Source organism: Triturus cristatus, chromosome 12, assembly GCF_964204655.1.
Source record: "Triturus cristatus chromosome 12, aTriCri1.1, whole genome shotgun sequence".
Classification (NCBI taxonomy): Eukaryota; Metazoa; Chordata; class Amphibia; order Caudata; family Salamandridae; genus Triturus; species Triturus cristatus.
Genome location: NC_140595.1, coordinates 789339619 through 789365746, shown reverse-complemented (window position 1 = coordinate 789365746; position 26128 = coordinate 789339619). Strand labels below are relative to the sequence as shown.

At 45.6% G+C, this 26128-nt stretch overlaps 1 protein-coding gene across 2 annotated transcripts in view; it reads left to right on the top strand.

Annotated features, from left to right (window-relative positions):
- The window catches only part of LOC146782852 (uncharacterized), a 69991-nt gene that overhangs the window by 19338 nt on the left and 24525 nt on the right, over positions 1-26128 (top strand). For both annotated transcript variants that reach the window (XM_085639196.1, XM_085639195.1), the window contains 2 exons: positions 10623-10742; positions 11019-12344. In XM_085639196.1, coding sequence (XP_085495322.1) covers positions 10623-10742; positions 11019-12344 — 1446 coding nt within the window. The remainder of the gene's footprint in view (positions 1-10622; positions 10743-11018; positions 12345-26128) is intronic.

Genomic DNA, 26128 nt, shown 5'->3' with positions numbered 1-26128 from the left:
AGTTTAACTGCAAGAATCCTATGTAGGGCTAGTCTCCCCACTGGCTGCGTAAGATGTGGTTTAAGGCCGAGTGATATGTGGGGGGAGCTTTGGGTCTCGTGGAAGCCCCTGGCAACCAGAGCTTCAATGTCCAACATACGAGAGCATGATCGTACTTGCTTTTTTTTTTTACTGTTTTGGGGTAGTATACTTAATCATGTTGGAGTCCCAATTCTCTGTGGCTAGTTGCAAAAGTTATTTGGCAGAGTCGAGGCCTGTAGACCAGGGATTGCCAGGTTGGTGATTGCCAGGTTGGTGAAAGATATAGTTTATAACCGCTTTCATCGAGTGCTCCGGTGCTGTTGTTGTTAAATAAAAGTATTTTGCTAGAGCCGCTAGTTCGTCTAAAGTTTGTCGATTGAGATTGAATTCCAGACGAATTAAAGTATTACTGGTAAAAGCTGGTAGACAAAATAACTTTTTATAAGCTGCACAATGTATATTGTCCAGGTCCTGAGCGAATTTACCTGGAAATGCCTGTTGTGCATAGTTGAGGGAAGGTAGTAGTTTTGCCCCCAAGACTCTTTGAGTAGCCGTTGTTGTTGGGCTTTCTAAGACGATATAAAGTTTGCAGAGAGTGTAGGTGACCATTTTCCCTTTCTGCTGGAGTTTGACGGACGCGTGAGTGGCCAGTTTCACAGATCCAGACCCCCAGATAGTTGTACGATTGTGCACAATTCAAGATTAACGGGCCCAATTTCCTCTCTTTTTTACGGATAGTGGCCAAAGATCACTATCTTTGATTTAGTTGGGTTGGCGACCAGCTTATTTTCGGCATTATACTCTGCCAGTACCAGTGTTCTTTCCCTAAAACTGACCCACGATTGGCACTTCAGACCCCCCTGTAAGTCCCTAGTAAATGGCACCCTGGTACCTAGGGTATTAGGATTGAAGAGGGTCCCCTAGTGACCCCTCACCACGGCCGTGCAAACTGCCACTGCAGCCTGCATGCCTTGGTGCAGAGAAAAACGACAGTCAACATGGCACACTCCCTGTGTGCCATGCCAAGCAGCACTGCCTAAGGTATAGGTAAGTCACCCCCCAGCAGGCCTTACAAGCCCTTAAGCAGGGTGCACTATATCTCAGGTGTGGGCATATCTGCATGAGTAGATATGCTCCTACAATATTTAAGTCTATTCTTAATATTGTATGTGCCAGGGAAGCCATAGAGAGTTCATGGGCTGGAAACTCGACAACTCTAGTTCCCCAGCACCATGATGGCTTTACTGAACCCAGTGTTTTATACGAAACAACTCCTCTCAATAAACCCACACTGATGCCAGTGTGGAATTTATTGAAACGTGCACCCAGAGGGCACTTTAGAGGTGCCCCTTGTAAGCCCACCAATCCTGGTGTGGTCTCTGACTGGCTTTAGGCAGCCTGCCACCATTAGACGTGTTTCTGGACCCCAGGATTAACAGCCCCTGCAGTCTGAGGCCAGAAACTAAGCATATCCTGGACGGAGGTGTCGCCCCTCTTCCCACAGGATGAGCACAGTGTTTGAGACGGGAGCTTCAAAAACCTTGGCGCCTTTATAATGCAACCCTCGTTCAAAGCCCCACTTTTCGAGAGAGAACCGACAGGAAAATAAAGAAAGAATAGGAGATGTGGCCCCCCCCTGCCACCTCCACCCCTCAAGGGCTGGAGGCGAAGTCAAGCACATTTTTCAGTGTCCACCATCTTGAAGATGGTGGGATTTATTCAATCGGGGCTAGAGCTACCCACCCTCACCCAGGAGGGTGGCATAATAGTTGGTGTAGATACTCCAGGTAAGGAACCCTTTGGTCCCTACCTGTTACTCCCCTGTAACACCCCTATATCTAGTATGATGGCTCCCCCAGACCTTAAAATAAGAATCCTTATGGCCTAGGAAGTCCCAGACACTACAGCTTCTCCCCTGCAGAGACGACTGCGGACACCAACAGACTTGGCCCCAGCCCTACCGGCTTGTCTGAAGCCCTCACAAATCCTGCGCCACAAACGGCCTGTCCTGCAGCCCAGCGACCTCCAAAGCTTTGGGAGGACTGCTTGCCTTTGACAAAGATGAAGATCTCCTGCGGACAACGGACCTGTCCAGAAAAAAACGGCTTGAAAAAAAGGAACTGAGCCCTGAGGAACTGTGAACCCACCTTCGGACCGACCTCTGCACCCGACGCCCAAGTGGCTCACAGGTCCTGCAAAGGTTCCCCAGCAGTTCTGAATCAGAGTCCACCGTGGGGTGACCCTTGCCGGACACAACATCTGCACCTGCGGCCTGAATCCGAAGACTTCCTTTGATCGCGACCTGCCCGGTAAGGTGTTCACAACGCCAAAGGACACCCCTAGGCCTTGGGGAGCATGACCAATGGTGTCCCTATGTCCCCTAGCATCAGAATTTACCTAGGCAGCTGTGGGGTTTCTTTGTTCAGCCTCCTGGCCAGCACCTGCAGCCTGTTTACAAAACCAATCTCCCCTGTTGAATTACATTAGGCACTCGATGCTGTGTTGGCACTCTACGCTGTGTTGGCACTCTACACCCGGCCGCCCCAGAGCCACTGAATGTCTAAGTTTGATGCTGCCTTGTGGCCGCCCTGTTCTTACCTTAACTCCAAGAGATCGACCCCTGACTCCGCTTCACTCCCCTCCGGTCTCCATCGGTTAATATTGGGCGCTTGACCCCGAATCTGACTTCTGTGCCGCTGGTGGTGCATTCTTGGTACCAAATTGAACCTTTTTTACAACAAAAGGACCCAATCTACTTAGTACAGAAATACTTTCCACATTGTGTAAAGAAGGAATTGAGAAGTATCAAATTGACTTCTTCTAACCCACTCCCCACCCTATAGACTTGTGAGGTGGGTTCCTAATTCACCAGAGTCTGTACTGATATAAAATCTGCAAGAACCCTAAACCAATGTAGCAGTCACTCTGTTAAAAAAAATCAATATGTGAAAAACCAGTATAATCACAGGGATCCAAAACCCACACCGTGAATATCAGTGAAAATATGTGTGCAAAACAAGGTAGAACCTCACGTGCGCAACACCACAGCGGGCTGACACTGGTTAAATTATCACCAGTACTGCCACGTTTCTCATCATAGGTTACTACCTTGGACAAAAAAAAAACTGGGCAAATATACCAGAAAAAATAATAATCAACAAAGGTGAAAATATGTGAACATCACACACCATAGTCCCGAGTTAAAATTGATAAAGAGCCATGGCCACCATCATTTTATTCTTAGCTCATGTGTCAATTCAAAGATAAAAAAGTGCTGTATTTTAACAGACAAAAATACAGCACTTTTTATCTTTGAATTGACACATGAGCTAAGAATAAAATGATGGTGGCCATGGCTCTTTATCAATTTTAACTCGGGACTATGGTGTATGATGTTCACATATTTTCACCTTTGTTGATTATTATTTTTTCTGGTATATTTGCCTCGGTGCTTGGGGCCCAGTGTTCCACGGGGGAGGTGCAAGAGGAGACCGAGCATCCCCAAACCTCTGGTGGGCTGAAAATTGTAATGTTACCCCTCCTGTTGAGATCTTCCATGTCCATGATTTCCTGTTGCAGTTGTGAAACCTTCTTAACGTTGTTGTTTTTTTTTATATGGAGGTTAGCATCTCTGCTGTTCCTGGATTTTGCATTAGAGATTAGTACCGTGAAGGCCTTTCTGATCTCTGCCATCTCCCCTTGTAGCATTGATTGATGTGCTTTGTGTAGTGTCATGAACTGCATTTAGTTTTCTCAAGGTTATGTACAGGGTCGAATTTTACTCTACTTTTTCCTTTATTTGCAATCCTGGAACTATTTGTGTTATCTTTTTGGAATTCAGCTATCTTGGAGATAAGACAGTTTTTCACACACTCCTAAAAGTATAGAGCTGGCTTGCCTTATAGGTCTCACGTAGCTCTTGATAGTTTTAGGAGATGCTCTCTGGATGAAGGTTCAGCAGTCAGGTTTTCAGTGGTCAGCCTTTCTTTTGCTGTTGGCTTTGAAAATGACAGTATGGTGTGACACCATTTTGTGTTACTCAGACTGTCATGTGTGCAAAGATTGATGTATATAAGGAGCTGACATCCATGGCGCACCTGCTTTTGCGTATCCAGTGTAATTATTTTCAAGTTTATTAAGAAAGTCAGTAATATCTTGAAAATAAGTGATGGGTTCTTTGGCTGCATTTTGTAGTACGGTGTCCAGATACATGCCGAATGGGGTCTCCCCTCTTGTAGGCGTGGGGGGCATTTTCATTAATCCTAGTTATCCCATAGGTGCGTGTGTCGGCCAATGGCCGACGCATGTCCACCCTCCCCAGTGCGGGTGGCTGCCATTGGCCGACACTGGGAGGGTTACCTTTTATGCCCCCCAAACTCAGGCTGTGCCGGAAGAACTTCCCGAGAAGACTGAGCTTTATTTCTGTGTGAAATTGAGATCAGCGCGCACAGCTCATTTTCATTTTCACAGAATTAGTGATTGGGAGATATTTCTGCTCGCAGATCACTTATTCTTATGGGAGAGGTACCATTGGAAAGGGAATCATCTCTCCCTTCCTATGGTACCTCTGCCCAGTTGAACCTGCTTGAGGATCGCCACTGGAGGGCAATCCCCAGACAAGGATTCACCCACTAGGCACCAGGGGGAACGGCTCCCTTGGGCAAGGGCTTTTGCTCCACCTTTTTAAAAATAATGGTAGAAGTCTTTCAAGAATTGCCATGCCCCCACCCCTAATAGAAGGGTGAACAGTCTCTTCCTGTCCCCCAAATGGGCACACTTACCCCGATCTGCCACCCGGGGAGGGCCAAAAGCCTACTAAATGCCAGGGAATGTTTAAATAAAAATATGGGTGCGGCTACCGGCATGTGCATGGCCATAATCCAACTTAAGGGGGAACACAGCGTTTCTGCCCCCCTTATGGCATACATACACACTTAGAGGTTGGCATATAATATCAATCACACAAAAAATCAGAATAAGAACAGTATATTGATCAGAGTATGACGGTATCTGTATCATGAATAACTCGTATAACATGGTACAAGAGGTGGAGAGGAAAGAAGAGAAAGAACCAGAACCTCGGAATCCGGTAGTAATCAATGAATACACATGTATGTAAAACACCCTAGGGTGGATTAAACTTTTGCAAATATAAGTCGATTTTGGACCATAAGAAACAAAAGACATTTTATTAAACTGACAGTTGTGGATAAGATTATTAGCACTCCTAAAAAACATACTCGAGCCCACCATGTGTGGTATGATCTATTGTTCTAGTTTTTCCAATTTGCAAGCATTGTTTTGATACCCATTGCAAGCAGAATTTCAATGAAGAAACAGTCCCAAGATGACAGAGTTTAGTGTGTACAAGTCTGAAGTTGCATGTATATCCAAGTAGATTATGCTATGTGAAAGCGAAGTTTGTATATTGAAAATGTTTGTCGCTTGATTAGATTTCTAAAAAGGAGTAATGTGTTTGCAGTAAAATAAATGTTCTAAGTCACCTGGGGGGGGGCTGGCAATACCAGCAAGCAGCTGAGCGGAGGAGGTTGCGTTTGTGCAGCAGTTTTGGGGTCCAGAATGCCTAATATGTGTCCTATAGTCTGCATTGTAAGATGAGCGGCGAAACTTAATGCATTAGCATGGATTTCCATATATCTGGCCATTGCGACAGGGGTGTGGGATCTATATTCTATTTAATGCATCAAGCATCCCATGTTTTTTGGATTTCCTCTGTGAAAATAGGATATGTTTTCTTGAGTATTTTCTAGATTAGGTAAACTTTATGGCTTGTAGAAGTGAAGGAATGGTGGAAGTTGAGATCGTCTGCATTATGTGGTTTCATAAAACCCCCAAGGGCCACTTTGAGGGACAGGAAATTATAAAAGTCAATTGGTAGGAGAGAAAAATTAGACGTTAAGGCAGCAAAAGTTAGAGGGTCTCCTGGAGAAATAATGTCCTTGATATACAATAAGCCTATAGAAGCCCAGAAAGAGGGATTGGGAACCATTTTAATGGATGGATTGAACCATAAGGAGGCAAATTTAGAGTCTTTGTATGCGGGAAGCACTTACCTAACCTTTTGAGAGCAGTGACTGAATCTATAATGATTTGGTAGGAATGGGAGGTCACCTTAATGTGTCTTGGTGTGATTAGAGGGGCATTTCGATGCATCTCTGTCAACCCAATTATGACGAAGAGGAACCGATGTGTGTGTGTAGCCACCATATGGCTGGTCTAATTTAGAAGGTTGTTTGATAAAAGGAAAAATTGGAGCTATTAATACTGCCTTGCTGTATGTTTGCTTATAATTTACGTATTCTTGCCTTTTTCCCTTTTCAAATGAAAGTTGTAATTAAGGCATTGAGTGAAGAAGGAATTAGAAAGTTACAGAGGTAACATACTAAGGTGAACGTTGACGAGGTGCAATTAGGATCTTAACGGTTTCTGCCCTCCCCCACCAGGTTATGAATTTCGGAGACCATTCCTCAGTAAGCCTTTTAAATTTTGCAAGAAGGGATGTTTCTAAATGGGGCTTAGTATCCAAAGTGGATTTCGCAAATTCGATACCCAAGTATTTAAGTTTATTTGGTTGCCATTTAAGATTTGCGGAAGATGTCTTAAATGGGAGCATAAATTATTAAGGGGAAAGACTTATTTAAGGAGTAACCAGTGAACTTCGATTATTCTGTGATTCTGTTTAAAATTTCAGGAATGGCAATTTCCGCCTCATTGGAGTAAATTAGGACGTCATATGCAGCTAGCTTCTGGGAACCATTTTTGGAAGGAATACATTTGATATTTTCATCAATGCGAATAGAGTGTAGAAGAGGTTCAATTGATAAAAGAAATTGAATGGGGTATAAAGAGCAGTCTTGCCTCGTTCCTTGAGCTAAACTAAAAGTATCCGAAATGTGTCCATTCAATTTATATCCAATATTCAATATATATTTAATATATATTTTTAATAAAATAATGCGGTGGGTCTTTCTCATCCTATCATCAGGCCCCACCTCACCAGTCTTTCTGTTCCCCTGCAGACTAAAGTATCACGTCCCAGTGGCAAGCAAGAAGGCATTTGATTCTTTCGGGTGTTCTTTTTACATATGGGCCAAAAGAGTTAGGCTAACTCGCTGTATCATCCTACTTACAATAAAGAACAGCTGCACTTTTTGGGCTGGGGTAGGCTTCCACTGGTAAAAACCCACTAGACCTATGCAGTTCTGAAAACTAGACATCTGAGGGTGTCCAGGGTGGTGTGCGTCACATACAATCCCGCACAAGGGCTCCCATTGACCTTGGCTTGATCAATTCCTGTCTCGGGCACTAGTTCCAGCCACAGAAGTCGGGCAGCATTTTTATTGGCACAAGTAGGGTAAGGCTAGGTAGTAGGAACTTTGTGGATTCTTGCGTGTTCTGGAAGTTTCCATCACAGAAATGTAAGGAAAATGTGAGATTTCAGGTAAAGTTTGAGGTTTGCTGGGCATTGTGGGTAAATAAAACTCATGGGATACTCACAAGTCACCCCATCCTAGGTTCCCCTAGGTGTCTAGTTTGAAAAAATGTGCAGGTTTGCTAGATTTCCCTAGGTGACGGCTGAACTGGGGCCCAAAATCTACAGCTACCCACTTTTCAAAAGATGGTTCTGTTGTGAGTGGAAAATTTGATTTCCCCATGTTGCGCTATTGGCTGTTTCCATAAGTGGGCACTAGGCCTACCCACACAAATGAGATACATTTTTATCGGAAGACTTGGAGAAATGCTGGGTAGAAGGATGTTTGTGGCTCCCTGCAGATTCCAGAACCTTACATCACAGAAATGTGAGGAAAATGTTTTTTTTTGTTCAAAGTTTGAGGTTTGCAAGGAATTCTGGGTAAAACAGGCTGGTGAAAGTCATGCAAGTCACACCATCCTGGATTCCCCCAAGTGTCTAGTTTTAAAAAATGTACAGGTTTACTAGTGTTCCCTTGGTGTCAGATGAGCTAGGGCCTAAAATCCACAGCTACCTACTTTTAAAAAAACGATTCCGTTTTGAGTGGAAAAATGTCAGGTGCCTACTTTGCGTTTTGGGCCATTTCCTGTTGCGGGCACCAGGCCTATTCACACAATTGAGGTACCATATTTATCAGGAGACATGTGGGAGAATAGAATAGTAAGATATTTGTTGTGACCAATTGGCTGCATTTGTGCCTTTCAAATGACATTTAAAAAAATACCCTCTAAATCATATGCTTCTATGGGAATCAAAAAAATTCAGATATGTACAAATCCCTTCTGCTCCAAAATTCCATATCAGAAGTACATAGGTTATCTTGATATCTATATTTGACTCTACCATTTTGCGGTGCAGGTTGGTTGTTGGCTCTGGTTACCTTAGGTTCTTGGAGAACCTACAAACCATCACAACCTAAAGGGTGTGGCGAACCTATTGATGTATTGCTTTTGTAAATTGGCCATTGTGACAAAAAGTCACAGATGAAAAGAGTCACAAATAGCTGTTTTTCCTACTCATTTTTCCTACTCCTTTTCAAGATTTCTTTATTTCAATACTTAGTCTCTTTGGGAAAACCTTGGAGGATCTACACATATGACCCCTTGCTGAATTCGCAAATGTGCCCACTTTTCAAAAATATATATAGCTTTCCTGGATCACCCATGTATTTCACACTGGTGTTATGTTATGTTAACCTCCATTTATAACGCAACGCGCATGGCTACTCGGAAGTGTCCAACATAAACTGGTAGTATTAAATAGTAGTAAATTTGCTGTGGATACCTTATGTGGACAAAAAGTTATGGAGGCCTTAGCATGGGCATGGACTTACCCAAATAGCCAAAAAAGGATCAGCACTTGGGGAGGAGGGAAGGCCCAGCAGCTAAGAGGTTAAATGACTGATATACTTGGGGAATATTTTGTTAAGAATAGTTTACTTTAATCAGTTATTCAACCTACCTGTTCAGCTCTTTCTGGTGTGTATAATAATTCTTTTGTTAACTCATTTATTGCATAATGGCGAGTTTCAATCTAGGTAGTGGGGTCCATTGTTCATTCTTTGATATTTATATTCATAAAATGATGTGTCCTTAATAAGCAAGGCACCACCTTTACGTGCTTACTTTATTATTCATATTGACTTATTTTCTCACTGTATTTTCAAACAAGCGTACTCTTGCCTGGATAAATCATTCTCCGTTTTCTACTGTTTTTGAATGAAATGTTTTATATGTCCTTTTTCACCAAGGTTTCAAACCGATCCAGTACCTTATGAGACATAGGTGCTTCAGGTAGACTTGGGCTTAACTTCTTTGTAGGTACCTGGTTTCATGGTAGGTTCTCTCTCTGGCATAGTTAGAAAAAAATATTTCACTATTCATGTTCCTCGTAAAGCAGTAAAGTTCTGTCTCTTTTAATGTGGTCTGTGTAGTTGGTATGAATGAATATCTCTGAAGTTTTATTTCTAACCTTGATATGAGATAACTGGAGATATTTGTCACTAGTTTCTTTACTGGCTCTTCGGATTTCTTAGTATTTCTGCTTCTTGTGGTCTTTTTACCTCGCCAAGATGCAGAAGAAGTGGTGTTTGTGGACATCTTTCCATTTCTGTCCTTTGTGCTGTCTTTCCTTAAGTCTATTGTATTCTCAGTGTCTCTAGCATTGATGGATGTACTTGTCCTTGGGTGCTCTTTTAAATATACTGTACTAGTTCATTTTAATCCTCTATCATTTAAGGTTTGTCTGGACATTTTTCCCTTTGTTGTCAGAGCTTTGGGGATGTCTCTGTTCATGGAGACCAGAGCACAGATTAGTTCAGGAAATTAGTGCAATGTGAAAGGACTGTAGTTCCCTCAGTACTGATAAGGTAGAGCTGAGGTGCATTGCAAAACCTGTGTGAATATTTCTGTTGTGAGCCAGCGGTGTATGACAGGTCAGGCTAGAGGTATGTTTTCAGTTTGGGCTAGCAGTATGTACTGCAAGTCGAGCTCTTCACATAGGTCAAAGGATAGCAGTGTGTGTCAGGACTGGAATATTAATAATTCTTATTTGTAAAGCGCAAACATATCACCCTAAAACCATCTCTCCAGATTTTTTAATGAATTTGCTCCCTGTTGAAGGGTATATTGAGGCTTAGAGTAATTTGTGTTATGGTTGATTCCTATCTGTTTAATTAAAACTCAACATTTTATTTGTGTTATGCACCAAATAGAATTTACTAGGACACACCCACAGGCATTGTCTTTATACAGTTGTGGTTTGAAGTGTTCCCTTAGCAGAATAGTTTCTATTAAGATGTTCTGCAATTTAATTTGCAAAGCACTTTAAAGGATTGATTTTTTAAAAAAAATGTTTTATTTTTATTACGCAATTGTGGACATTATGTCAATGCATGGTTTTGGCATCTGTCATTACACAGATCATTGTACAAGCTTCACATTTCTAATCAAAATGTCCTTGTGCCTACTTAGGTTTTTGTTCATCAGGTTTAAGCATGCTCTTGTGGTCTGATAACCATTAGCATGATGACAAAGCGGGTGGGGCTCTTTGGAGTTGTTCTGTTATCTTTTCATCCCTTACTAGAATTGATCTGTCTGTTCCTTTGTAGGGCATCTCCCTCGAAAGGGGCAGCTACCGCCCCTCCAGCATTGATGCAGAAATTGACACCCTCACCAGTATGCTGGCTGATATGGAGAGCAGCGGGCCCCGGCGGCAGGCGGAGCCTCAGGTAAGCTGGGGCAGTTTGGCACAGAGAAAATGTTGCTGATGTTCTGCTGCAACCTTTGGGTGATCTGGTCGGCCTGCTATTGTGATCCATTCTAATGTACTCTTACTGTGGAAAAGGACAAGAAGTAGTAGTGTAAGTAGCTGTACCTTAAAAACATGAAGCTGTGGTTTACACAGCAAATGTAGTTTGCCAATGGGTGTGGTGGCAAAGTGGAGACAAGTTACTTAATAGCTTCCAAATGGAAAGCAAAGCTTGAAACATCTTTTCTCCTTGCAGGGTTATGACGCTGTGACACACTCATCGGGTGCACCTCAAGCGACACACTCCTCCAAATCTTCTACAGCTTACAAGCCGAAGCAAGTTGCTTATGGGGCAACAGCTCCTACTGGATCATATGGGATGGAACGGAAGACTCAAGGATATGGGGCATCTCCCCAGGCTGCCACATATTCAGTCTCTTCTACGACTAACTCTTCATACAACCATTCACCAGCAGAGTCACATGGGACATCCCTGTCGGGGGGCTATGGAGTGTCTCAGTTGCCGAAACCCTATCCACAGCCAATGCCAGCATCTTACACTACTGCCTCATCCTCAACTGGTCCAGCTTTTAACGTCCAGGTCAAGGTGGCCCAGCCAGTGATGAACTATTCAGAGCCACGCCGGAAAGCAGAGCAAGCCTATGGCCCGCCATCACCGCGGTACATGGGGCCTGGCTACACACCACAGCATACTACTGATCCACCCTTCAGACCCCAGCTCACTTCTGAACAGTCTTATAGAGGACCTCTGACCATGGAGTCCTCGTACAGAGGACCTTCAACCATGGAACCCTCTTACAGAGGACATCACACTGTAGAGCCATCCTACAGAGGGTCCCCTACCATGGAACCCCCCTACAGAGGACCTGTAGTCACAGAGCAGTCTTTTAGAGGACCTCCCTCCAATGAGCCCCCCTACAGAGGACCTCCAAACACAGAATTTTCCTACAGAATGCAGAGCACTGAGCCAGCCTATAGAGGACCTCAAGCAGCTGACCCACCATACAGAGGGCCTCAGGTAGCTGAGCTGATGTACAGAGGCCCTCAGGCAGCTGAGCCATCATACCGGGGACCTCAGGCAGCAGAGCCAATGTACCGAGGGCTTCAGATGGCTGAGCCATCATACAGAGAACCTCAGTCGACTGAGCAGGCCTTCAGAGGATCTCAACCAAGAGGAATGCAAGGGAATAATATGCCATATAGAACCTCACAGAATGTTGAATCTTCTTATAGAGGACCACAGACTACAGAATTGGCCCACAGAGCATCTTTGCACAATGCTGATGTGTCCAACAGGGCACAGCAGAGTCAATATCCAGAGATGGGGCCAGGTCAGAACTGGTACCAGACCTCCCCCTATCCTAGTGTGGCAGATTCAGGATACAGTGCTACAGAGGTGCCACAGGATATGAAATTTGAACACCCACCTTCTAAGAAGGCCGAGGCTGAACAATACAGCGCAGGAACAAAGGCATCTGTGCAACATCCAGGAGCAGTCAGCAGAATGAACCGAGAACAGACAACCCTGTCATCTGGGGGATCAGCAGGGTACCCTCAACAGGTAAGAGCTTGGAGAGGTGGTGGGTGGGAGCCAGGTGTTACAGGAGAAGTAGGAGTATAGGCTTGAGGCCTTCAGAGCAGGAATGAGCAAGAGGTCCAAAAGCAGGGTTTATGGCTGTACAGAGAGGGGCGAATGCAACTAGTTCAAGGAAGATGGGTGAGCAGTATATTTCCGAAAGGGGTCTAGGTCTCCTTTTATAGGCCTTCTCAGTCTTGGAAAAAGTTTTAAAACCTGAACACAACAGCTCTGGACTTGTGAGTTTCGTATAAATGCACACAATGTTTTGGCACAACAGAGACATTAGTGTTCCTCAATGAGATGGGATGTTATAATTACAAATCAAAACTGCAAGTGTGTTAAGTAACCATGAAATGTATATCTCAAACTAAACTAGGCACCTGTATAAATTATTCTACAGCACGGAATCTTGCTGCTCCAATTTTCCAAATCGAGAAGTGCAGGAGAACAGCACAGTACCTAGGAAAACGTTGTCGAAGACAAAACATGCAAGCATACTTGTTTGTGGTATGGCCTGAAACAAAGGATGCACTTTGCTCAGTCTCAAACCAGTCAGGCACAGGCTAGACAATTTTTAGGTCTAGCTTGCAACCGCGCATGCGTTCTCTCTTGTGAGATTTTGTGGGCAACAAGGGTCTTGGAGCCTGCCCATTGTTTACTATTTGTGGGGTTCATTATTGCTCCTAATTTCTGCCTCCTAATTAGGCTTTGTGTGTTTGTGCATCACTTCCTTTTCTTTCCTCAGGAGCTTGGACCAAGTACAGATAGTTTTGTCTTGATTAGGGTCCTTCGGCTGCTGGCGCTGTAATTAAGATAATATTTTTTCTTATTTTTCCTTCTTCCTGTTCTGTTGCTTCTTGTTGTTGCTTGCCCCACCATTGCTTCCCCGTCCTTCCTGCGTTCTTGCTTGCAAGCTCTCGTAAGGGTACTTCGTATATGGCTGAAAGGTATTTTTCTTCTATTCTCCAAGTATTCTATTTCCAGTGTACTTTAAGTGTTTAAAATAGTCACTTAACAGGGAAAAAATGATAACCCACAGCACACACACATTTTGTCCAATGTGAAGTTTGTCCCCAAAATGACAATGTTTATTGTTAAAAACAACTTGGCGATTATTCAACAGCAGGCATCTTTATGGTTATCCAAACAGTAGCTGTTTTACTGTGAGCAAAATTCAGAGACAAGGCAGGAAAACTCCAGTGGTCTTCCTCCCATTGTTTCCGGTGCTCCCCTAACCACTGCAGAGGACTGCCAAGACCCCCGAGTGTCTCTCCGAGCTATTGCTTTACAGGCTGAAAGGTGACCGCTTTGCAAGGGTTTAATGCGGTCTGACCTAATTGAAAGTGGTGTTGAGCAAAGCAGCTGCCTGCGTCCACTCTTGATTGTAGCTGTCCGAGGGTGCAGTCTGCTGCAGTGCAATACATCCCAGTACAGCACTACTGCACTTGGCACCCCCACAAGAGTAATCCCTTATTTTTCCTTCTGGTGCCTTTCGGATTTTGCCCAGAAAACAATTGTTAGCAGGGAGTGATTGCGACTGGCAAAATCATTCCAACATCACCCCTCTGTAGTAAAGAAACCCTCAGCACCTTATTACAAATATTTAATTAGTGTTGCTTCAAAGGGGCAATCTTTTTCTGTTTTCATACGCAAACCAGAGTTTGAGGCATTCATGGAGTGTATTATACGGCCAGAGAGTTAACATTTTAATGGTTATTCTCTTTGCGCAACATCCAAACAGTTTGCATTTCTCGGTTTATTTCTCGCCACAATAAAGTGTAACTTTTTTTCTGGAGCATCGTATATTCAGTAAGTTTAGCAATGAAAATTTGTCATTTATATAGCACTTGTTGATCCACAGCCCTGTTAGTGTTAGATGCTACCTTAGAAGGATGAAAGCCTTAGCTTTCCCCTCGTTTGCACTTGTGGCTCGTAAGTCTCAAAATTAAATCCTGATCTCAGAGCCATCTCACCAGCTTTTACATACCCTTATTCCTAATATTTCAGTAACTAGCATTGGCAAAGCCAATAAGTCTCACCTACGAGACCTATTGGCTTTGTCAATGTTTTGTAGCCATGCTGTATAGCAGCATAGCTGCTGTGCAGCATGGTTAAAAGTTTTTAAATAAAGCGTTGAAATAAAGCGTTGAAATATGGCTGAAGCCGGCCGTATCATTGGACTTTTTAGGTCAAAGCATTCCAGACAGCACAGCTGTCTGGTTTGCTAAAGACATCTTGCGGATATTCAGAAAGCTGACCTAGGAATGCATTTCACCCTTTTCTTACCATTGACTCTGTGGTTTGTAACTAACAGTTCGAGGCATATGAGCTGCAGATTGTACACATTTGCATAGATCGCCATCTGGTGTTGGGCCCGGATGTTTGCAGTTTGTTTTTGTTGTTGGACAGTCTTTGGAAGTCACGAGTTCGGTGACTCCTCCTTCGGTCCGTACTGCGCATGGGCTTCGGCTCCATCCTCAGATTGGTTTTTTCCGCCATCGGGCTCGGATGTGATACTTCGTGCTCCGGCTTAGAACTTTTCCAGTTCCAGCCTCGACGGAAAATCCTCGTCCATCGAGATTCTTCATCAATCATCTTCTTCATCTCTCTTCGAGGTACTTTCTCGATTCCACACATCGAGCACCGGCCTTCGGGCCCTCCTCGACTCCGGTCTCGGCCGATGGAAAGGACTCCATTCAAAAAGTGCCCAAAATGTGGGTCTAAATTTCCCCACACCGACCTCTATCAGGTGTGTAACCTTTGCCTCTCTCCCGAACATGAGGCCCGAGACTGCCCCACCTGCAAGTCTTTTCGATCGAAAAAGACTATCCGGGATCGACGAGCTCGACGCATCATGGCGCACTCATCGACCTCGGCTCCACCGGACATCTTCGGAGACGACACCGGAGCTTCGGGGCAACAACACACCGAGCAGGAGGAAGATGTCGTCCGCGCTTCCGAGGCCGACGACTCCGACCTGGTGGACATCACACCGGCGCAGAGGGTCGTGAGTACTCTACCCCCTCCCACCCCCGCGCCCATGTCGAAAGAGACTCCGGTTACACCTTCGCCTCCGGGCCTAGGGAAAACCAAACATACAGCTTCTATCACCCCACCTTCGGGCCCGGTGTCGAAGCATCCCAAGTCTCACGGCGGCTCAGGCTCGGGCTCGAGCCAGCCTACTCCTGGTGCCGACAAACACCGTTCGGCACCGAAGAAAGTGACACCCAGTTCGGCTCCGAAGCCACCGGTGCCGAAGCCTGGACTCTCGGTGCCGACAAAACACAAGCACAAATCCCTCGGCACCGACGCTCCCGTGCCGAAGCCTGCCTCGACACCGAAAAAAACGGAGGTTCCCAAAAAGCATGGCGCAGAGAAACCATCCAAGTCCTCGGCTCCGAAAACATCGGCGCCAGCAGACGATTCGGTGCCAGCGGAACTATTTACACCTGATCCTTCTAAAAAAACCTTAACAAAGGATCCAAAGACTGGGCTTTTGATTTTGTCTATCAAGAAAAGACGTCTTGACAAACCAGCTCCTCCTCCACCACCAAATCGTAAGGACTCTGCCACATCTCCTTTCAGAGTGCCCTCCCCACCACCCCCTCCATCTCCTCCACCACCTCCTCTACCTCCCAGGTCTCCACCACCCTTACCTCATCACTCCCCAACCCCGTCTCCAGAACCTGATTACGGGTATCCAGATTATGATCCAGCAGACGCCCCGCTGGACCCCACACCCCCAGGGACCCCAGACCCATGGGAGGATTACCAAAACCCTGACATACCAGATGTGCCTCAGGATGACATCTATCCATCCAGGCCATCTCCTCCGGAGGACTCACTAGGGTTTCACCACTTAGTGCAGCGGGCAGCACACTATCATGGGGTAGAACTACATAGCGAACCAGTTGAGGAAGATTTCTTACTGGATACGTTTGATATTCAGGATAAATCTACAGCCATCTTGCCCATGCTTAAGGGTGTTACCAAACATGCAGCAGAGGTGTTCAAGGACCCAGTCAGAACCAGGGTCTTAAACCCCAGAATAGAAAAAAAGTACAAGGCAGCCCCCACAGATCCTGCATACATTAAAGGACCTGCTCCTTTAGATTCACTAGTTGTGTCCACAGCTAGGAAGCGGTCCAACTCCCAGTCATCAGGTGAGGCTCCACCACCAGATAAGGAGTCAAAACTCTTAGATGCGTCTGGTAAACGCACTGCCTCGCAAGCCGCAAACGTGGCGTATTGCAAATACACAAGCGCTGCTTGCGCGTTATGACGGAGCACACTACGATGAGCTAGAGGCTCTCATGCAACACCTCCCAGAGAAACACAAACGTAGAGCTCATGAACTAATACAGGAGGGTAAGCTCATTACTAACACCTCCATTAAATGTGCCCTCGACGCAGCGGACACTGCTTCTAGAGCTATAAATACTAGTGTTCTGCTTCGCCGTCATGCCTGGCTCAGGATCTCAGGGTTTAAGCCAGAAGTCCAGGCATCCATACTAAATCACCCCTTTGACCAACAACACCTATTTGGGCCAAAGGTGGACGAAGCATTAGAAAAAATGAAAAAGGACACGGACACAGCAAAGTCTATGGGGGCATTACAATCCCAAACCCCTAGACGCTCATTTCGACGTTCGTCCTTTCGTAGCACAGGCAGAGGTTACTCCACCGATAGTGCCTCTACCTCCTACAAGTCCCCTCCTCAAACTACCTTTTCAAAGGGCTACCAAAGAGGTGGATACAGGGGCAACAACAATAAGGGCAGGGGCAAAACCAACACCACTCGTTCTGCCACACCGCCCACACAATGACTTCCCCCTCGCTCCCCCCAGACCATCCTACTCCAGTCGGGGGCAGTCTACAAAACTTTCTTCACACCTGGGAGACCATAACATCGGACAAATGGGTGACCCAAATTATTCGGTCAGGGTACTGTCTCGAACTAACATCTACCCCACCCAATATTCCACCAAGGCACCGTACAATGTCACAGGAACATACCACACTGCTCAAACAGGAGGTGATCTCCCTTCTCCAAAAACAAGCTATAGAGCAAGTCCCCGTCAATCAGCAAAATTTAGGGGTCTACTCTCTGTATTTTCTAATGCCAAAGAAAGACGGGACCCTGCGGCCCATTCTGGACCTCCGGCCTCTAAATGCATACATACATTCGGACCATTTCCACATGGTCACTCTCCAACAAGTTCTCCCACTCCTCTGTCAGGGAGACTTTCTCACTACATTGGACCTGAAAGACGCATACTTTCACATTCCAATACACCCTTCTCACAGGAAGTACCTCAGGTTTGTGGTGGACGGTCAGCATTACCAATTCAAGGTTCTCCCCTTCGGGGTCACAACCGCACCACGGGTGTTTTACCAAATGCCTAGCGGTAGTAGCAGCACACCTCAGACGCCAACACATTCACGTCTTCCCTTACTTAGACGACTGGCTGATTAAAAGCCGCGTCCTACAACCAATGTGTGCAACATACAAACAGCACCATCCAACTGCTCCACCAGCTAGGCTTCACGGTGAACTATCAAAAGTCCCACCTCATACCATCTCACACAAAGCAATATCTCGGGGCCACTATAGACACCTCCAAGGGTATAGCCTATCCCAACTCAGCCAGAATCGCAAGCATACAAGCCTTGCGCCAAACATTCATTCTTCAGCACTCTCTCTTAGCAAGAGTATTCATGAAGCTAATAGGGATGATGGCATCTTGCATCTTCATAGTGCCCCATGCAAGACTCTACATGCGTCCACTCCAAGAGTGCCTAGCACAGCAGTGGAACCAGGCCCAGGGACAGCTGACGGATCTGGTGTTGGTGGACGGCCGCACCCATCACTCTTTGCAGTGGTGGAACACCACAAACCTTTCCAAAGGGCGGCCGTTCCTGGACCCGGTTCCTCAGGTGATTCTAACAGCGGACGCATCGCTCTCCGGCTGGGGAGCGCACCTCCTACACCTCACAGTGCAAGGTCTATGGACGCCACAGCAAAAGCCGCTCCACATCAACCATCTGGAGCTATTGGCGATCTTTCTAGCCCTAAAATCCTTTCAGAAACCAATTTCAGCCAAAGCAGTCCTCATTCGCACAGACAATATGACTGCAATGTATTATATTCAAAAACAGGGGGGGGGGGCACACTCTCCCCAGCTCTCCCGCCTAGCACAGAGCATATGGAGATGGGCAATTCCACAAAAAATCTTTGTCCTGGCACAACACGTCCCAGGCATACAAAACACCATGGCAGATCTGCTCAGCAGACAAACGCAACAAATACACGAATGGGAACTGCATCCACAAGTTCTTCGCCCATTCTTCCGCAAGTGGGGGCATCCTCAGATAGACCTCTTCGCCACCCACGAAAACAAAAAATGCCCAAGCTTCGCCGCCAGATACCCACACCCATTGTCCAAAGCCAATGTGATATGGATGAACTGGTCAGGCAAATTTGCATACGCCTTTCCACCTCGCCCGCTAATTCCATTAGTGGTAAGGAAGCTACAACCGTACTCCCTCACACTCATTCTGGTAGCCCCAACATGGGCCAGGCAGCCGTGGTACACCACACTATTACAGCTATCGGTGGTACCACATCAAAAACTGCACCTGTCCCCATGCCTCCTAACTCAGAACCATGGAGAAATCAGGCACCCAGACCCAGCTCAACCTTGCGATCTGGCTCCTGAAATCTTAGAATTTGGATACCTTAACCTTCCCCCTGATTGCATGAACATTATCAAGGAAGCCAGACGTCCTACCACTTGAGCATGCTATGCCGCAAAGTGGAAGAGATTTGTTGTTTACTGCCGTAACAATACAATCGACCCTTTAGATGCATCCATACAACACATCCTATGCTATCTACTCCATCTTCAAAGGTGTAACCTGGCATATTCATCCATACGCCTACACCTAGCAGCAATTGCTGCTTACCTGCAAAACAGACAGCATTTATCACTGTTCAGCGTGCCCGCTATTAAAGCCTTTATGGAAGGCCTTAAACGAGTAATTCCACCCAGGGCACCACCTTCCCCTGTATGGAATCTAAATGTAGTTCTTACAAGGCTAATGGGTCCGCCTTTCGAACCAATGCATAAATGTGAGCTACAGTTCCTCACCTGGAAAACAGCTTTCCTCGTAGCTATCACTTCCCTTAGAAGGGTTAGTGAAATACAAGCGTTCACTACACAAGAACCCTTTTTACAGATACATCACAGCAAGGTGATACTTCGTACAAATCCAAAATTTCTGCCCAAGGTCATTTCCCCCTGCCATCTTAATCAATCGGTGGAATTACCGTTTTTTTTCTCGCAACCTCAATCTGTTGCGGAAAGGGCTCTACATACACTTGATGTTAAAAGGGCTTTACTGTACTACATACAAAGAACGCAACCTTTCAGGAAGACTAAACAATTGTTTGTCTCCTTCTCTCCACCGCATAAAGGCAACCCCATCTCTAAATCAGGGATAGCTAGGTGGATTGTAAAGTGCATACAAATTTGCTATCACAAGGCAAAAAGAACGTTATCTGTTCCACCTAAAGCCCACTCTACAAGAAAGTTAGGGGCTTCTATCGCTTTTCTAGGGAACATACCCTTAGATGACATCTGCAAAGCAGCCACATGGTCAACTCCGCACACCTTCACAAAACATTACTGTGTAGACGTGCACTCCAAACAACAAGCTAGTGTGGGCCAGGCTGTACTAAAGACACTATTTCAAACCACTGCAACGGATACCGGTGGTCGATGCTAGGGCTGGGTACTGCTATATAATCTATGCAAAAGTGTACAATCTGCAGCTCATATGCCTCGAACGGAATATGCTACTTACCAGTATGCATCTGTTCTTGGCATGTAGAGCTGCAGATCTGTACACGCCCACCCGCCTCCCCGGCTACCTGTATCCGTTCCAGTCTTATCTTATTTAGATACAACACACACGGGTTTCTTACTGTTATCACTACGCTCCATCTTTTCCCTGCTGGTGAAAAACAATCTGAGGATGGAGCCGAAGCCCATGCGCAGTACGGACCGAAGGAGGAGTCACCGAACTCGTGACTTCCAAAGACTGTCCAACAACAAAAACAAACTGCAAACATCCGGGCCCAACACCAGATGGCGATCTATGCAAAAGTGTACAGATCTGCAGCTCTACATGCCAAGAACAGATGCATACTGGTAAGTAGCATATTCCTTTTATAGCTTTCTATTTGCTTGCTTTATCTGCTTTAGGCTGTCCAACTTGAGTTTGTCCCTCCTGTTGCCCAAACCTTCCTTACTGTATTCTTTCACAAACTCATTTTCTGTAAACCAGCCTTTAAATCTTGTTCTTATCACGTCACATTTGCTGTGCATTCACATTTGCTGTGCATTCAAAGACCGAGGGCAAATGTCAAGCTCTCTCTTCCGAGGGAGCTTGGTGTTTGCTTTTCTTTCTCTGACTTCAAAGTGAGAGAATTTGTGACAATCCTGCTGAGTATCCATGTAAGAGTGTAGGATGTTTTTCCTACTGCACAACAAAAAAATATGAACAGTGCTGATTTTACAATGAAGCATATGTTTAAGTAACTCTAAAGTGTAGTGGAAAAATATATTTGAATATGATCAAAACACATCAATACACTGGGTGATGGCCTTTGCACACATTATCGTTTGTGTGCAGTAAAACTGTATTTTGGTGCCGATGTAATGATCATTTCAATTTAAAATGTGTTGTCTGTAATGGCAGTGTGCTACCACACCATTCATACTCCACACTACGCCACTCCACTCGATGCCCTTCTACTCTACGCAAAGCCCCTCCACTCGTAAGACACTCTACGACACCCCACGCCACTCCACCCCCACTGCTTTCTATGCAACTCATTCCACGACACAACACACCACTCCATGCCTTTTTCACTCCACACCACTTACCCCACTTCACTCTACCACACTGCACTCCAATCGATCTCACTTCAATGTACCCAATCTACCCCACCCCACTTTGCTACAATGTACCCCAGTCTACTCCACTCCAGCCTACCCCACAGTGGGAAAGTGCCTTTTTGACATGGTTAGCCCCCACTTATTGCCTGGTATTTGATGTGATTCGATTGTAGTGCACAGGGTACCTGCCAACCAGTGCTTCTTCCCTAAAACTATTCCACAATTTGCCCTTCAGGCCCCCTGTAAGTCCTGAGTAAATGGTACCTGGGTACCTAGGGCATTGGGACTTAAGAAGGTCCCCTGGGTACCCCTCACCTAGGCCCTGCAGACTTCCACTGCAGCTTGCATGGCCTAGTGCAGACAAAATGTCAGTCGACATGACACAATGCTTGTGTGCCATACCAACTTGCACGGTCTAAGGTATAGGTAAGTCACCGCTCTAGCAGGCCTTACAGCCCTAAGGCAGGGTGCACTATACCACAGGTATGGGCATATCTGTGTGAGCAGATATGCCCCATCAATATTTAAGTCCATTCTTCGATATTGCCACTACCAGGCAAGCCATAGAGAGTACATGGGCTGGAAACTCCCCAACTCTAGTTCCCCAGCAACATGCTGGTTTCTCTGAAACCAGGAGTACTTGGTACCAAAATACTTCTCTCAATAAGCCTACACTGATGCCAGTGTGGGATTTATTGGACCATATATTCAGCGGGCACCGCAGAGGTGCCCCCTGAAAACCTACCAACCCTGGTGTGGTCACAGACTGGCTGTAGGCAGCCTGCCACCACCAGACTCGTTTCAGGACCCCTGGGTCAAGAGCCTGTACTCTCTGGGACCAGAAACAATGCACATCCTAGGCAGACATGTCACACCTCCTCCAAGATGAGCACAGTGCTCTAGAGGGAAGCCTTTCTAATGCAACCCCCAGACTCTGCTGCTAGCAGCATTTGGCATCCCCCAGTTTACACCCCCACTTTGGGCAGGACAACGTAGAAGATTAGGTGGCGTGCCCACCTCTGCCAACTCCATCCCTAAGGTGAAGGAGGCTAGGTGAAATACACTTCTCAGTCCCAACCATCTTGAAGATAGGGAGACCCCTCTAATCAGAGCTAGGACTGTGCCCCCTACCACAGGAGGGTGGCATAATTGAGCCATTGGCCCTACCTAACACTTCCTTAAAACCCCCCTAAATTTAGTATTAAGGTGGCTCCCCCGACCCTGAAACCAGTTCCTGCCAACCTAACAAGAAGGACGAAGAAGACGCCTTGCAGCGAAGGAGAGTGGATCTGTCCCCAACCTACACAAAGGACTCTGGTGCCCTCTGGAACCAAGAGTCCTGCACCTGATGCCCCCGGCCCGTGTCCAGGTGGCCCACTGATCCAGTACAGGTTCCCCAGCAATCCTGACCTAAAGTCCAGCATTTGCTTTCCCCTCCTGTGCTTCACGACGACGCAAAATGAATCCAGAGGCTCCCCTCGACCACGACCTGCTCCCGTAAGAAGAATCTAACATCAAAGGACACCCCTGCACCCGAAACCCCTGGACCTTGGTGAGCTAAACTGATGGTGTTCCTCAACATCTCAACTTACCTCTGCTGTTGCTGGTTTCCCTCCTGCAGCCTCCGGTGCGATGGCTGCAGCCTGTTTGACCAATTGAGTTTCTAGAGTAAAAAGCATTGACCGCCCGATGCTGTATTTGCACCCTGCACCTGGCCGCCGCTGGTGGTGTATATTTGGTCCTGCCTTGTGGCCCTCTATGTGCTTGCTCTAACCCCCAAAGCTTGGCCCCTGAAACCAACCTACTTACCTGCAAGCTGCATGCTTCAAGCACCCCCTGTCGCCATTAAAACACATTGGGCCTATCTCCGAATTTGACCTTTGCACCCGGCCACCCATGTGCTGGTGGTATAGACTTTGTGCTTGCCTGATCCTTGCCCTCTGCTGATCTTAATCCCCGAAGACTGGAACTGTAATTTGAATACTTACCTGTAAAACTGCAATGTTGTTTTCCTCCCTAGTATAACAAATAACTGAAAATTGCAGTTGACTTTTGAAAGACTAAAGTATTTTTCCTGAAAAACGTACTTACCTTTTTGCGAAAATCTTGGCCTTAAAATAAAACTTAGCAATGCTTATTTTTGATTATTGGTGTGGATCTCCTTTCTGAGTCATGTGTTGGTTATTGGTCAATGTGTGTGCAATAAATGTTGTGCACTCCTCTGTTTTAGGCCTAAGGCTGCTCGCCCACACTACTACTAATAGAGCACTTTAAGTTTAAATTGAGCCCTGTACACTTGTGGGAAATCTCCTGACTCTGTGCACGGTATAACCGCCTAGTGATATACCATACACAGAGCCCGCTTCCTACACCCACTCCAATCTACCCCACCCCCATTTTACCCTCCTAACTCCACCCCACTTCTATCTACCCCACTTTATTCTACACCACTCCAACCCAATCTACCCCACGCCACTCCTGTCTACTCCGCTATGATCCAATCTACCCCACTCCATTACAATATACCTAACTACAATCTACCCCTCACTAGTCTACTCCAATCCATTCTTCCCCACTCCATCCCAATCTACCGAACATCACTCCAATCTCCCCCACTCTGCTTCAGTCTACCCCACTCTACTCCAATCCAACTCACTCCACTCTACCCAACTCCACCCCAATCTACCCCACTCCACTCTAACCCAGTCCAGTTTACCTTACTCCATTCCAATTTACCCCACTCCAAACGCCACTGCAATCTATCCAACTCCTCTTCACTCTAATCTACCCCACTCCACACCAATCTACCACACTCCAATCTACCACACTCCACTTCATCCTGTCTGCCACGCTCCACTCAAATCTACCCCACTCTACCTACTCCACCCCCTCCAATCTACCCATGCCCAGTCTACCCCAATCTACTCCAACCAGTCTGCTGCACTCCACCCCAAACGACCCCACTCCACAATCTACACGCCTCTGCCTCACCCCACTCTACCCCACTCTACCCCACTCTAATTCAACCTACTCTAGTCTATTCCACTCTAATCTACCCACTTCATTCCAATCTACCCTGCTCAAATCCACCCGTTCTACCCTAATATACCCCACTCCAACTACAATCTCACTCCCCTCCAATCTTGACTGCTCTCTATCCAACTCCACCCCACTCCAATCTGCCCAACTCCACTCTACCCCAATCTACTACACTCCATTCCACTCTATCCAATGTACCCCACTCCACTAAACTCCATACTATAACATGCCATATAAATCTAATCCAGTCCAATCTAACCCACTCCACCCCAATCTACCCCATTCCATCCCAATCTGCCATACCCCACTCTACCCAAAACTACCCTACTCCAATGTACCCCATCCAATCCACCCCACTCCAACCTGCCTGTCTCCAAACTGCTCCACTCAAATTTATTCCACTGCAGTCTACCCCACCCTAACCCAATCTACCCCACACTACTCTATCCAACTCCACTTGTCTTATTGACAAACTTGTTCAATCAATTTTTCTCTATTTCATTTTTGCTGTTTTTTTTCTCATTTGTTTCTCTATAAAGTGCAAGTGCTGTAAACATTTTGGGAACAAGTGCAAAACATCAATCTTTTAAATTGCAAGTGCTGTGGTCAAACATCATTCACACCTTCTTTTCTCACAAGTGCAACATGGCGCAAATTGAAGATAAGTTACATAAATTGATATTCATCCAAATATTACATTAGATGTCCATCAACATTGGCTTAAAGTCCATTTTAGCACTATATACCTCTTGAAGAGTGAAAACAGTAAATTGTAAAAACTAGGTTTATGTATGACTGTCATGACAGCAGCGAATTCATATACAGTCCTCAGTGGCGTTATAATATGTTACATGTCCCTACTTCCAACTCTGTTCTACTTTCCCTCTTACCAATTTAAAATGAACAAATTTAATGCCTTGTTTTTTATGTACTAGTACCTCTCTTCTCCATTCATATCCAACATGCCGGAAGGAATATCGTCCTGAGTAATCCACCACAGCTAAAATAAAACCTAACCGCTCTTGCTTCTTCTGTAAAGTGCTAATACCAGTGCCTATTTTGTACCTAAAAATAATCTGTGCTAATTAATTCATCTATCTAAAACTACTAGAAACCAGGACATAGAGTTATAATTATATCAGTTCATTCATAGATGTACATACAATTCCTCATCTGAGTTCAGCCCAAATGGTATTTTCGTATTGAGGATGACAATATACTTGGATTCGCGCTGCCTCGATTTTAGCTCTCTGTTGCCTCCCCTCCTATTTTTTGGAACTGAATCAATTACAAAGTGCTGAAGCTCCTCATAGTTACCATCATGGTATTCCTGCACATGACGAGCGACCACATAGCTTATGTCATCATTCTTTATTGCCCTTAGATTTTGCAGGATTCTCACATGCACCATATGAATGGTGCTCCCTACATTCATCTTTGGGCAGGGACATTGTAAAACATACACCACATGGTCACATCACACAGTTGTATGCCCTGTATATTTTAAGCGGAGATTTATGTAATGGTGACAAAACCTCTTTTGTATTCAAACCTTGTTTGCACGCCTTGCATTTATGGCACTTCTGGAACCCAGGGTTGCTCCTTACCCAGGTATCTGATTGCTGCACCTCTGGGCTGCTCACTACCAGTTCCTGGTGCATAGATTTTGCATGCCTGAACATTAATAGGGGCTTTTTAGAGATCATCTGACCTATCACAGGGTCACTCTTGATATATTTCTTACTTTCTGATAGTAGATGTGAT